At 40.3% G+C, this 14014-nt stretch overlaps 1 protein-coding gene across 1 annotated transcript in view; it reads left to right on the top strand.

The window, feature by feature from the left end:
- Positions 1-14014, top strand: part of TMC1 (transmembrane channel like 1) — a 57111-nt gene that overhangs the window by 14483 nt on the left and 28614 nt on the right. Inside the window, 4 exon segments of the mRNA XM_033164640.1 lie at positions 298-379; positions 769-875; positions 1493-1591; positions 10411-10553. Coding sequence (XP_033020531.1) covers positions 298-379; positions 769-875; positions 1493-1591; positions 10411-10553 — 431 coding nt within the window.

The raw sequence follows: 14014 nt of genomic DNA, 5'->3' as shown, positions 1-14014 counted from the left end.
CCGCGACTGGACCTAATGGTCAGAGGTACCTTTAACTGTACCTATGTTTATTTACATATACACACTTGGAGCATCGTAACTCAGCTCCTTCCTCTTCAGCATCAGACAGCAAAGAGAGAACAAAAGACAAATGTCCTACATCACAGAAACACAGTAATAAAAACATCCTGTCTCTGTCACTTCCCACAACGTGGAATGAAAACATACACCGTCATATGATAAGAACCCCATGACAGCAACACGGGAGAAGCATCCTGACACTAATGTCCTATTTTGCTTTTGTAATATTTATTTCAGAAATGGATGAAATTTCAACGTGATTTTGAGAATTTTCGGACAGCCTGCATACCCTGGGAAATGAAAATAAAAGAAATTGAAAGTAAGTGTGAGAGAAGAAGAATTCAGTAATTTTCATGTTGCTGGGAAACAGGGCTGGAGTTCCCCTCCACTGTTGCATACCATTGCTCCTTTCATTCTGTAGCTTTTAAACAGCAACAAATACATAGCATATCAAGGATTGCTGGAATTTGTAACATATATTTGCATACGAATCACCCATATACCAACATAAGTGATAATTTACTATGGTTTTACCAGATCACATCAATAGTCAGTAATATGTGGTTAAGTTTTAGGAGAGGAAAGTGGCAGCCACTGATTTGTGGTGTGTTAAGCAAGCATAAATATACCGGTTTATATCCTATTTGAAAGGACAAAAAATGTGAAGAATGATTCATTTGCCCTTTTATCTTGCTTCATGTCTTGTAGGTCATTTTGGCTCTTCTGTTGCCTCCTACTTCATATTTTTGCGATGGATGTATGGAATAAATATAATCCTATTTGGACTGACTTTTGGTCTTGTCATGGTGCCTGAGGTGGGGATAACTAAATTAATATGCCCAGCCTGTTTTGCTTTTTCTCTTTAGGCTTAAATGTCACACAGGAAAATGGGTTAAAGTAATAGATGTTAGACCAAAGCAAACAACAGGGGACTGGGCATTTTGGATAAAATTCCACTGTCAGGAAGATCAGAGCTAGACTGACATTTGCAATTCAGTAGGATTCAAATTTTGTTAGAGATCTTTTGTTGTCCTCCAGACATTCTTTATCTTGTTAATTCATACAGCATATGCACTGTTCATATTTACCAGAGATGGTTCCTGTTTTCTGTCTGTATTTACTAGAGATGGTTCCCTGGTGAATCACTTTCTCTATTTGGTCCCTGCCTTGAGAGGAGATGCTTTATGAAAAAGGTATCACTCATTCACCAGCACTAACCACCAGTCCTTCACCTGTTCCTCCTCCTCCCCTTGCCTGCTGTAATTTCACAAAAACGATTTAAACATTAAAATTAATATTAAAATTAGCGGTGGGAAAACAAGAAATAGCTTCGAAAGTGAGCTCCCCAATGTTTTTTTTCATGCTGATTTCTTTCTTTGTTTTGGTTGTGTTTACAATTTCCACACTCTGGCTGACCTACGTGTGAAAACAGGCATTGATGGGGAAACCATATGGAACTTTACCTAGAAAAACTGTGCCCAGAGCAGAGGAAGCGACGGCAATGAACTTTGCCACTCTGTGGGATTTCAGTGTAAGTGTGCACTTTGCAAAAACCGTTCCCTAGGCTTTGTGTTTTGATTGTGTGAAATGTTGTTTTCTGCCAGCACTTCATTGAGCAAGACTACCCATTTGGGATATGTAATTTAAGTAGGTAAAAATGAAAAGATATAAATTCAAATTGTTTTTGGGAAATGGGATCAAATGTGGCACCCAAGATCCAGTGGGACTTTCTGATGTCATGAAATAAGCTCTTACATTGACTTCCCACTGGGATTTCTGACATGTACAGCAAGTTAAAAGTGAGCAAGATGAAGAATAGCTCAACGTGCAGCTGAAAAACTGTCATTTTGCTTTATATTTATTAAGTTTACATGCCATATATAATAGATCCCCAAAGGCCACCATGTTGAGGCATCGCTGGCCAATTTCATGAGGTATAAAATTACTATAGGTGGATTTGCTTCAGTGGCACTGCCCTGTGGGATTCATTTGGCCTTTTGTGCTTAGATGAAATAAGAAACATGCAAACAGGCAACGGCAAGATACCGGTAGTTAAAAAAAGATAAATGAAGACATTGAAGAAATGAGCTCCTAGTCATGTGTTTCACTGCCTTTTCTACCCTTTGGGATCAAAGATATTGTTTGCAGCAAAACTACTGTTGGATTTACAGTGAGTGACTTGATAGTGCATGTTACCGTAAATTACCGCTGGAACCTCTTGCAGTAGTTTAAAGTGCTGTGGGGGAGCCGTTTCCTATGGGACACAGGCAGTTGCAATTCCAGTAAATACTACAGTAAATACTTGCTGCAATCTGCCTTAACTGAAGGGTGGGGAAAACTACCCAGTTGGTTCCTTGGTGTTTGCCTTTGTTGGCAGATGAAGAGAATGCAGGCCCCTTTGGTTTTGTTCACAGCAGCACCATGTAAAACCACACAGTGTGAAGGATCTAGTCTTAGTCATGCTTAGGCCAGTGTTTTTCAACCACTGTTCCGCGGCACACTAGTGTGCCGCGAGATGTTGCCTGGTGTGCCGTGGGAAAATTACTTTATGTATAGTCAATATAGGCACAGAGTTAAATTTTTTAACATTTTCTAATGGTGGTGTGCCTCGTGATTTTTTTCATGAAACAAGTGTGCCTTTGCCCAAAAAAGGTTGAAAAACACTGGCTTAGGCAATACCCAGTGAAAGCAACCTGTAGACGTTTTCTTCACTGAACCAATTCAGGAGGAAAGAAACACAAGGAGAAAAAAAGGGAGGGAAAGAACAGATCATAACATGGAGGGAAATTCTCTCATCTATTCTTCATGATTACAAATATGGAAACAAAAAAAAAATAAAAATAATTCCTTCCACTAGCATCTTAGAGACCAACTAAGTTTGTTCTTGGTATGAGCTTTCGTGTGCATTGCACACTTCTTCAAATGTTAAACTTAGCTATAATGCCCAGGAAACAGCCGAAGTCTTGACAGCCAATTTTCTTCCATATAGTGTTTTCCTTTAGTGGAGGGAAGCATATACCTGAAAAATGTTGTGTCAAAATGAAAAATCCATATTGCAGGAGAGATCTGGGAGCAGGAGCTGGCAGGAATGTAATAATCTGTTTACAGATCTGCCATGTAAAATTCACATTCTGTTGTAATCTCGGTCACATCTGTTCCTCTGTGGAGTAAAAATGTTTCATCAAAATTGGCACCTAATTGCACATTAAGCAGATATTAATTGAAGACACACACCAGCAAGAACACCATATGGGCAGAGAACCATGGTTTAGGATAAAATCTGTGATGGGAAGATCTATGCATACATTATTTTATTTATCTCCCACCCCCCCCCGACAATAGTGGCTCCTGCATACTGTATTTCATGCTGCTTCTTAAAATCAATGAGAGTTTAAAGCACCGGTAATCGTGGGGACGAGGTACCTAAAGAATTGCCAAAAAGATCTGGCGGACTTTATTTGGCAGGGGAAAAAAGCGAGAATAAAACAAGAAATTATGTTAAGCGAGAAGGAAGTAGGTGGCTTCGGAGTTCCGGATTTATTAACCTATTATGATGCAGCAGGGTGGATCTGGATCAAAGATTGGATCACATTAGAAAATAAAGAAATATTAGAACTGGAAGGCTGGGACAAGCTCTACGGCTGGCACGGGTACCTTTTTTATGAGAAATTAAAAATGCACAGAAGATTCAGTAATCATTTGGTAAGGAAAGCGCTGATTGAAATTTGGGAAAGAATTAAAACAAAAATAGTGAAAAAAAACACCCTGGTGTATCTCACCGGTGGAGGCCACCTCAACTTTTAAGAACACGACCAAAGGAGATGGCCTATCTATAAGGAATTAGTGGAAGAGCAGAAAGAAAACCCAAAATTAAGAAATTATGCAGACTTGAGATCTACTGGCATAAGCTGGCTAGAGTATCTTCAATTGAGAGCGATATTTCAACAGGATTTAAAAAACAAAGGGTTTGAAAATAAAGAAACAAGAATAGATGAAATAATTGTTTGCAAACAAAAAATGTTATCTAAAGTATATAGATTAATAAAAAGTGAACAGCAGACCTCAGATACAAAAAATAGCAACATGATAAAATGGGAAAAAGATTTTGGGCATGAAATTGAATATGACAAATGGAAGCAATTCTGGACGAAAAACATTAAATTTACAGCCTCTTACCAAATAAAAGAAAACCTCATGAAGGTACACCATAGATGGTATCTAACACCAGAAAGAACAGCCAAGATAAGTAACTCCAGGAACAATAAGTGCTGGAGATGTAGAGACCAGATTGGGACGTTGTTCCATATCTGGTGGACTTGCCCCAAAATTAAAGAATTTTGGATGATGATCCACGAAGAGGTCCAAAAGCTGATCAAAATATCGTATACTAAAAGACCAGAGCTATACTTATTGGGAATAATTACCAATGAAATACCAAGAGATAGAATAAATATTTTTCTATACGTGACAACCGCCGCAAGAACGCTCGTGGCCAAATATTGGAAAGGGGATCAGTTACCATCAAAAGACGAATGGGTCAGCAAAATTGTAGAATATCTGGAGCTAGCGAAGCTGACGAACTACATCAGAGGTGCTTCTAAAGAAACAATTAAAAATCAATGGAAATATATAAATGAATATTTGGGGAAACAAGACAAGAATAGAAGATATTGGCTGTGTCTAGAATAATGAAAGGAATTAAAGTTTGTAAAGTTAGTAAAGCGATGTGTGGAAGATCTATAAAATTTGTGAAATATGTACAAATGACAGATAGAATAAGGTAATTTATTTAAAATATGAAGCGTTGTTAAAGCAGTGGAAGTTCTTTTTATGTGTGAAGCTTAACCATGTATGTCAGCTGGAGTTTCTTTACTCCCCTCTGACTTCTTTCTTTTTTTCTCTCCTTTTCTTTTTTCTTTCTTTTTTTTCTTTCACTTGTGTTTTTTTTCTTCTTCTCCTTTTTCTCTCTCTTTTTTCTTCTTCTTTGGATAGTGAATGTAGACATATGTTTTGGACTGTGTTTTCCTTTTTTTGTATATTCACTCACATATGTGAGATATGTAAGAATATTTTTAAAGAACAATAAAATTTATTTAAAAAAAAATAAAAAAAAATAAAGCACCCTTTGTGATGAGGGCAGGGTGCTTTCTCAGCATAAGGAAGTGGGCCTCTAAGTGGACCTTTAAAAATATTTACCAGATAAACCTGTAGTCCCCATGATACTGGGCAACCGCTCTCCCTGATATTGGGCAAGAATCATCATGACTAGGCCAGCAGAATGAAGGTGAACGTCCATTTGGGTGAAGAAATTTTACGAAAGGACCTCCCTCATCTTGATTAATCTTCAATATCATTCCAAAGTACAGTGGTACCTCAGTTTACGAACAGCCCTGTTTACGAACTATTCAGTTTACGACTCCGCATAACTGGAAGTAGTGTCCTGGTTTGTGAACTTTACGGAAGCTGAATGGTGCAAGGGCACTGGTGGCGGGAAAGCGCATCTTGGTTTAAAAACGGATTTGGTTTCAGACTTCTGGTTCCCTTCTGTGGGAAATGGCTGCTTCCCACGAGATCGGACCCCCAGTCGTGCCAGTAATTCAGGGTTAATATGAGGGTAATTAGCCCTGCTGACCCTCCCAGGGTAAGGGGGGCTAAGCCACCTGCAGACCATCCGTTATCTGCCTTCTGCAACAAGATGTGAGGGCAGGGACACTGGGTGATGACCACAGCATCAACTGGGAACTCTCCAGAGTCAGGCTCACACGCAGGGGATCCCTGTTTTTTTAAAAAAAATTAATAAGATTTGGACTAAAAACAGGCATGTTCTGGACAGAAGGAGATATCTCCTTCTGTCCAGAACATGCCTGTTCTGGAGTTCAAGCTTCGGACTTCAGAGAGACTTGAATCTTGGTGTTTTGATTAATGAAGTGAGCAGCTGCCGTTCTACTGTATTCATTATATCTGTTATTTCATGATTTGGCAAACCTCACCAAGAAAGAATAAATTATTTAAAGGAAACGCAAGAGATGTAAAAATTAACTGGGTGCATGGCTGCACAGCCCTCGGCAGAGAGCCCCAATTAAAACTGGCAAAATAAGATCAGAGTCGAAAGTGGCTCACGGTGAGGAGGAAAAAACGGTAGCAAGAAAAAGAAGAAGAAAGCCTCCTTTACCTGTGGGAGGCTGGAGATTCTCTTTATTTGGACTACAAAAGGGGTGTTTTTCACACAAAAATGCATTTGCTTGCACGGACTATTTTCATACATGGTTTGATAAGAGAGTGACGATGAATGCTGGATTCCTGCCAGCTTTCCTACGGACCAGGAGAGCTGGCGTGGATTTTAGAGAAACCGGAAACAACATTTATATAACTTATTGAAGTACACCCCATGGTGTTTACTGGAAATACACATTTGAAACATAAGCTCATTAAGAGAGATCAGAGAGAACATGGCGTCATGGGGCCGATAGAGGATTGTGTTTTAAAAATAATACAATAGAGAACAATATGGAATAAAATTTGCCTCCTACGTGGATATACAAATATGGATTTGTTAAACAAGATAGAGAGTCACATACCAGTGACTGACTGACTGAGAAGATGAGGATGGTTAAGATCAGAATTAGAAAATGGGAAAACAACAACGAAGAGAGCAGAAAATGAATGCAAGACGTTATCTATTGAAATCCAGAACATGGGAAGTCCCCCTTTTGAATTTTTTGAATTTGGAATATATAATTGGCTGTATTGGCTGTATTGTGATTTGATATGATTTGATTTGATTTGTTAATAATTGGTTGATTTTTATTGAAAATGAATAAAAAATTATTATAAGAATGGATTTGGTTTAAGAACGGACTTCAGGAACGGATTAAGTTCGTAAACTGAGGTACCATTGTACCACAAATGATCATACTTCCAAGCAACAAAACATCCAGGATACAGATAATCAGCATTCACAGGAATTTTGGGGAGGCTCCTGAGGTTGAAAGTGAGGGAGGGTTTTTTTTTAAATCAATGCTCATTCTTCTTGCTTCAGTTGTGCCTTTAGAATTGAGTGGTTCAAAGTTGTGGAAACTGCGAGTTCCAAGGACTGTGTGCACGTCTCTGAAACGGGTTTCAAAGGAAGAGCGGATTATGTCTATGTCTTCCCTTGCAATATAATGGAATTTGACCTTTTCAAAAAAAAATCTCACAGAAAAAATAATAAATGTTTTTGGAGTAGTAATCTGCTTGTCAAGGGGTCTCTAAAGACTCTCTTTCCTAGCCAGACATTTTGTAGTTCCACCAATACCATCACATTCTCACTTGCCATGACTAGTGGCAAAGAAAGACCACTGTGCGTTTATTTGGAAATCTTCCTGATGATGACAGAGATTTAGGAAGTTGAACTTATTTTTGTATTGTGCTGCACAGCCGTCACTAAAGTAGTGTATCTGTTTGATGTGAGGAAAATTTTATTTTATATATTTCAAAGCTATTTCTTGAGTTTTGTATACCATATTCAGAAATAATGCAATGGGGTGAGGTGATATTTTCTCCGTCAGGACTTTTATAATACAAAACCACGGGATGCAAAGTACAAGATTCAGAAGTCCAATGGTACCCTTGTACCTCATCTTGGATGATGAATGAAAAATTTTCACTGAAATCTAGTAGAATAATGGCAATTTTCATAATTTTAAATACCCCCAAACTAAAAACAAGTCTGCACTTTCAGAAAAACACCCTGTAATAACCAATATTATTTTAAATTTTAAGATGAACAACTTTGCTGGACCAATGTTTATAAAGATTTTTTTTAAATTACAACCAGTGCAGATATGTGGGGAACTGAATTTAAAACGGGGAAATGAGAAACTGGGAGAGTGAAATTGATAGAAGATTCATCCATCCCTCGTCACACAAGGCATAAATGCAACCCTTTATTCCATTATCACAGCCCTGCTGAAAACTCTTCTCTGAAGCTACTGTTTGCATTGGGAGTCAATAGAGATTTCCCTCCTTGGTGTCAGTGAAAATCCTCAAAGGAGGGATTTTCCTTAGGATCACAGCTGGGAAGCACTAAAAGGTGAAATCCCCCCCCCCTCCATGTCTTCGTGGGATGTTCCAGATTATCATACCTGCTAGTTGCATTTTTCAAAACCTGTAAGTTTGAATGTAAGGGGTAACATTGGTTCCCTGCTCAGTCAAAAGAGAACGAGGGGAAAGATTGAGACGGATAAGCAGAAACTTTGTGTGCCTTTGAGTCCAGGGTAATAATGATTTAGGAAAGGGTACAGAGAAACAACAAAGGATACTGGGCAACCATTGTACGTCTTTCACACACCACAATGTTCTACAATAATTGAACCATGCAAGAGCCCCATAATTCCCCAGCAGAGACAATGTCAGCTCTAAGGAAACTGAGGAAATGGATTGATAGTCATACCACAAATATAGACATATTACTTGTCCATGTGTTAATATTGTCATTTTCACCACAGCCAAGATTGCAAATGAGGCTTAGCAGGCAGAGTCTGGACTCGTCTCAGGGCAGCCCGACCATCACATACATCAAATGCATGGCTTGCGATTAAATGAAACAGAAGGATGTTAGCCTATTGACATTTTAATCTATCTAATGGTTTACTTTTAGAAATTACCAGAAGCAAAACAGCAGAAGGGAAGGGAAATATATGCATGAGGCCTAAGCCTCTCCACATTACCACAGTCATTAAAACCCTTCCATTGATCTGCAGGCCCTTGGCAGATTACAAGGGCACACGCTGAACTCTTGTTGGTCTGATTTGAATTCATATGACCACATTGCAAGCTTTACGGCTATCTGGCTGAAAACACTGGCCCACCTCAAGAAGCAGTCTCCAGTAGAGACAGATGTTTGTTGTAACTAAAAGACTTGTCTAAAAGAAACCCTTGTCCAGTTGTATCACTACTTCTTGTCATCCATCACCAACATGTGCACCTATTACTAATTTTGGAAAGCAATAACACTGGAAAGACACCTTGAATAAAAAAAATACTTTTTTTAGAAAAAATTGGGGAAAGCAATAGTAATTTCATTTAGCAAATCAGAATCTTTCCTAGAGGTATATCATTTATTAGATTTAGGTATTGCTTTTCCAACACAACACAAAGCCCTGGTTTTGATTTACAAATCCCTGCATGCCTTGTCCATACTATTTCACAGGCTGCATCCCCACTTAAGTTCCATCACAATATTTCAGATGACTCAATAATACCCTCATCTCAAAGGGGGTTGATCTGTTATATCCCTTGCATGAATAAAATCTAGTGACTGATTCATATAATGAACTCCCGGGCATATGTTGGTTTCTAATACAGAGGTTAATCTCCACTTAGGAAATACCACATCTGCTGCCTGTCACATATGAAATGTTGTGTGTATTTCTTACACAAGCGCCTGGATGGATGATGAGAAAAAAACATTTGTGCTGTGTTCAATATGCTGTACAACCTGCTCCATCTTAAGGACATTAAGATTGGATCAGGCCAATGGCTTGTCTAGTCCAGCATCCTGTTCTCACAGAGGCCAACAAGATGCTTGTGGGAAAGCCACAAGCAGAACCTGAGCACCTGAGCACTCAACCCTCCTGCATTTCCCAGCAAGTGGTATTCAGAAGCATGATGGCCTCTGACCACAGAGGCAGAGCATAGCCAGCATGGCCAGTACAGTCACTTATTCTCCATGGATCTGCCTAATTCTTTAAAGCCATCCATGTTGGTTGGCCATTGCTGCGTCCTGTGGGAGCAAGTTCCATCGTTTAAACTCTGCTCTGCACGAAGAACTTTTTAATCTTCCAACATTCAGCTTCATTTGGTGCCCCGAGTTCTAGTGTTATGAGAGGAGAGAAAAGCCTTTCTTTGTCTACTTTCTCCATGCCAGGCATAATCTTTGAGACTTCATCCATGTCACCTCTTACCTTTTCCCTAAACTGCTCATAGGGGAGTTGCTTCGCCCCCTTCATTATTCTGCTTGCCCTTTTCTGAACTCTGTTATATCCTTTCTGAGGTGAGACCATTTCTTGTGTGTTTTGAATCTCCCCCCCCCCCAAAAAAAATCTCTTTTGATGGCAACCTCAGGAGTCAGCTAGAAGTTGTGTTTGGGGTTTGGGCAGAAGGTGGCTGCCATCTAGTCACTAGCTCTACACGCCAACCCCTTTCCCATGTTTCTTTCCTCCCTCCTCTTCTGTATCAGCCTCTTGGACCCCAACTCAATGCATGAGTCAAATTAGTTGAGTTTAAAAGTATCCCCGTGCTTACATTGCATTTGTTGTTGCTTGAAGTTAGAGCAGATATCTAAATTGTTCTTTGTCATTGACATTTCAGGGTCTTGCACAGTATTCTGTCCTCTTCTATGGCTATTACAATAACCAGAGAACAATCGGGTGGTTGAAGTTTCGGTTGCCTCTCTCCTACTTTTTGGTGGGAGTTGGCTCCATCGGTTACAGTTTCATGGTTGTCATCCGCACGTAAGTTTTTCTGACGTATATGAAATAAAGGATGGGATATATATTCCACAGACTGATCCGTATTTCTATTTAGTATTTATTGCAATTCATACCTGCTTGTCTTCCAAGATGCTCAAGACAGCTGCTGATTGTCCTTACCTTGTTTCACAAAACCTTGTGAGGTAGGTTAGCTTGGGAAATTGGGACTAGTTTCAAGGCTGCCCATAATCTGCATAGTTGAGTGGAGATTTGAGCAGAGACTCTCCAACCCCTAGTCCCATACACTAACCACTCAGACGCTGTCCTTCTTGTCTCTCTTGCTGCTCTTGGCATTTAGCACTTACTGAAAAGCTAAATGCACAAAATCATCCTGCCCTTTCCATCCTGCCCCCCTCTTAGTACAGATCCCACCAAATCTCTAAAAATTCAAATTCAAATTAATCCATTTCCCATTATCAGCTTAAGTCTAGTTGCTGTATGGCAATCTAAAATGGAAGGTTGGGGTGTGGGGAGGGAAAGGATGTTTCTCTTGAATTTCATTGTATTGAATCCCTGGTGCAGCACCTTCAACAGTAGGATTGATGAATGTAGGGTTTGGGGTGCGGGCAGAAGGTGAGCAGGAAATCCTGAACTACTTCTCTGTTATTTAACATTTTACAGCACATGTTTATTTTATTACTCACTTTGGAACAAATTACACAGTCTGGCAGAGGTGTCCTAAACTAAAATAGCATCACATTTTCTGTACAGCTAAGATGTGTGAAACAAATGTGTAACAAAGGGAGTAGCCAACTTTTCTCTCTTTTTTTGGTAAAGTGTTCCATCTAGCATAGTGCTAAGTAACATCCAGAAATCACCATCATTCTTCCTTATCTGGCCTTGCGGCTTGAGATGGGGAGAAGAGAACAGGAACAAACGGTTAGGAATGCCTCTGTGAATTGTAAATGGTTGTTCATAATAAATTGTAAAAGGTTTTTGTGGCCATTGTTACTAACTGTGCACAGTCAGTAGCAACGGGCATAAAAATGCCTTGAAAGCCTTATCTTTGCTGGTGCTTTCTCTTTGAGAATCGCACACAGAGCTTGGCTCCACCATTGCCTTCCTGTTTCAGAGCCAGCCCAACCATAGGTGATGCTGAGGGACAGGGAGGGGACTTTGCTGTGTGCCATGCAGACTGCCCTGCATTCCCTAAATTAGCCAGCTGCTCTCAAGCCCTTTGATAAGATATCATTCCTTTACCAGTGTTAAACTAAGACTCTAATACCTATCTGGTTAGCTTTTGTATATGGAATAGGGGCAGGGTGCCATCTTGCCCTTTGCCTCAGGCAGCAAAACGCCTTGGGTTGGCTGGCCCTCTCCTTTCTTTGCACCAGCCTCCTGCTGCACTCAGTGCCCCAGGCTAGGACACCTTCCCTGAATGTTTAAATATATCAGCTGTAATGATATAAAGCTGCAGGTGCAGGTTTCCATGTTCACTTCAGGGATGGTAAGAAGAAGAGATATAACAAAGGAGCCCATCTTTTGCATGCTAAGGGTCCTGGCACCTCCTGGTAGGGCGAGGGAAGGTCAGTCAGTGTAGCTGATTGGTAATTATTAAAGGATGTCACTGAGACTGAGCAGTGCAGCAGAACCAGTTGTGCTGTCCTAAATCTGCCTTTTGGCAGATTCCTCTTTGTTCCATGGTCTCCATGGCCAGGATACAGCCCACTGTGCAATGTGAGAATCAGACCAGTTACTCCATTCTCCTTTGTCTCTAACCCAACTACCACTAGTCTGCGCTTGCGGAAGCTTCCCACAAGAGAATGCTGCCTTTGGACTGAAAAATGTTGCCCACCCCCTGTTCTAAACCCTGTGAAAAAAGCATTTATTTTAGTCTCTTCACTTCCAGAGTGTGCTTGATTAAGGTACAAAAGATTTCACTTCAAAAGTTACCATTTGTTTTAACCCAGTTAAGAGGGAGCCATTAAAAATATTTCTTTGATACTGTATTTGTGAAAAATCTCCCTACTGAATCCTCTCAGGGAATTACAGCTGAGTAGCTGCCAGCCACCCAGTGGGGTTCTCCCCACCACCCAAAAATCCTTGCAGCACAATCCCTGGAGGCAAAACAAAAGGAACACCCTGGGGTGAACATGCACTGCATGTGTTAAATTTCCATCTGGCCACGAGATAATCTTGATCTATATTTAGGTAACCTTAAGAGCAAATCCTCTTATATTCTTTGGTTTGTTGATGATTTCACAGAAAACAATATGATAAGTGCAAAATCCAACTGTAACTGTGAGCTTTTTGTTTGCTTGGCTCTTTTTTCTGGTAGTACCTGGAAAGACATAACAACTGAGGAGAGAAAAGGGAGAATGAAATTGGTATGACATTTACATAAACCATCAAAGTACAAGTCAGCCATCAACATTCCCACCAGTCCATTTTTTAGCTCTTTGACCGAGTTACCTGCTGGTCTTAAGGGCCCCTCAGTCATCCTTTTTATTGTGCATTATTGATTATTTGTGTTCATGGTGCTCTGTGGGCAGTCATATGCTTTCAATTCCATCCATGGGGGGCCATACAGCTTCACTCTGAGTCAGCACATATCCAGTAACCTCCTGCTAAAATTAACTTTTCATAAATGCTCTCAGGTTTGTTTTGTTTTCTGTCCCACTTTTGTTGTGCTATTTCCCCTCTGGACAGCAGCAGTGTGCTATAGCATTGGGGAAGCATGGCAGAACAACTAATAAGAACATGTTGCAGAATACACCCAGAAAAATACACCCGTCTGGAGGACCCCTCACTATGGCAAAGCAACATGTCACATGTGGGAGGACCATTTCCTCCTCCACCATTTCAGTGAATTTCAATGATGTCTGAACAATAACGCTGCTTGCTGTTGCAAACAAACACAGAGAAGGGCCACAAGCCATGCTGTTCGGTCTAGTGAATCCCAGAGGGACCATAGTTCAGTGGAAGAGACTCTGCTTTGCATGCAAAAAGTCCCACAGCCCTTGCAACTCCAGTTAAGTGGATCAGGTAGCAGGTGATGAGAAAGACCTTTGCCAGTGCTCACTCTGATGTAAATCAGATTCCTAAGTTCCTTAATAGAGAAGTAGGTCCCACTTTATTCAGTGTGGATCACTCTCCAGAAAATGAGCATTGGATTGCAACTAATAATTGTTTAACCTGCAGATTATGCAATTTAAACTTCTTTTTAATGTTGTGATGTATGTTTGTAAAATTGTAAATTATACTTCCTCAGTTTCTTAAAGGAGCACCTGTATATTGTGAACCATGAGGCACTATTCTCACGGAGCTCTCCTTTCCCTTGCAGCCCTCTGAAACGCCACTCTGGTGGGGGGCTCAGCATCTTCCTGAACAGTGTGGGAGGTAGCACTGGCGCTGGGAGTGGGGGGTTTCTTCCATTGGAATGACTTTGCTGAATCCCAGACCCATTGGTGATGGGGGAGGAGCAACTCTAGGCCCAACCCATT

This window comes from Lacerta agilis, chromosome 11 (genome assembly GCF_009819535.1).
Source record: "Lacerta agilis isolate rLacAgi1 chromosome 11, rLacAgi1.pri, whole genome shotgun sequence".
In the NCBI taxonomy this organism is placed as follows: Eukaryota; Metazoa; Chordata; class Lepidosauria; order Squamata; family Lacertidae; genus Lacerta; species Lacerta agilis.
The sequence above is the reverse complement of the archived record's forward strand: the minus strand, read 5'-3'. Positions and strand labels throughout refer to the sequence as shown.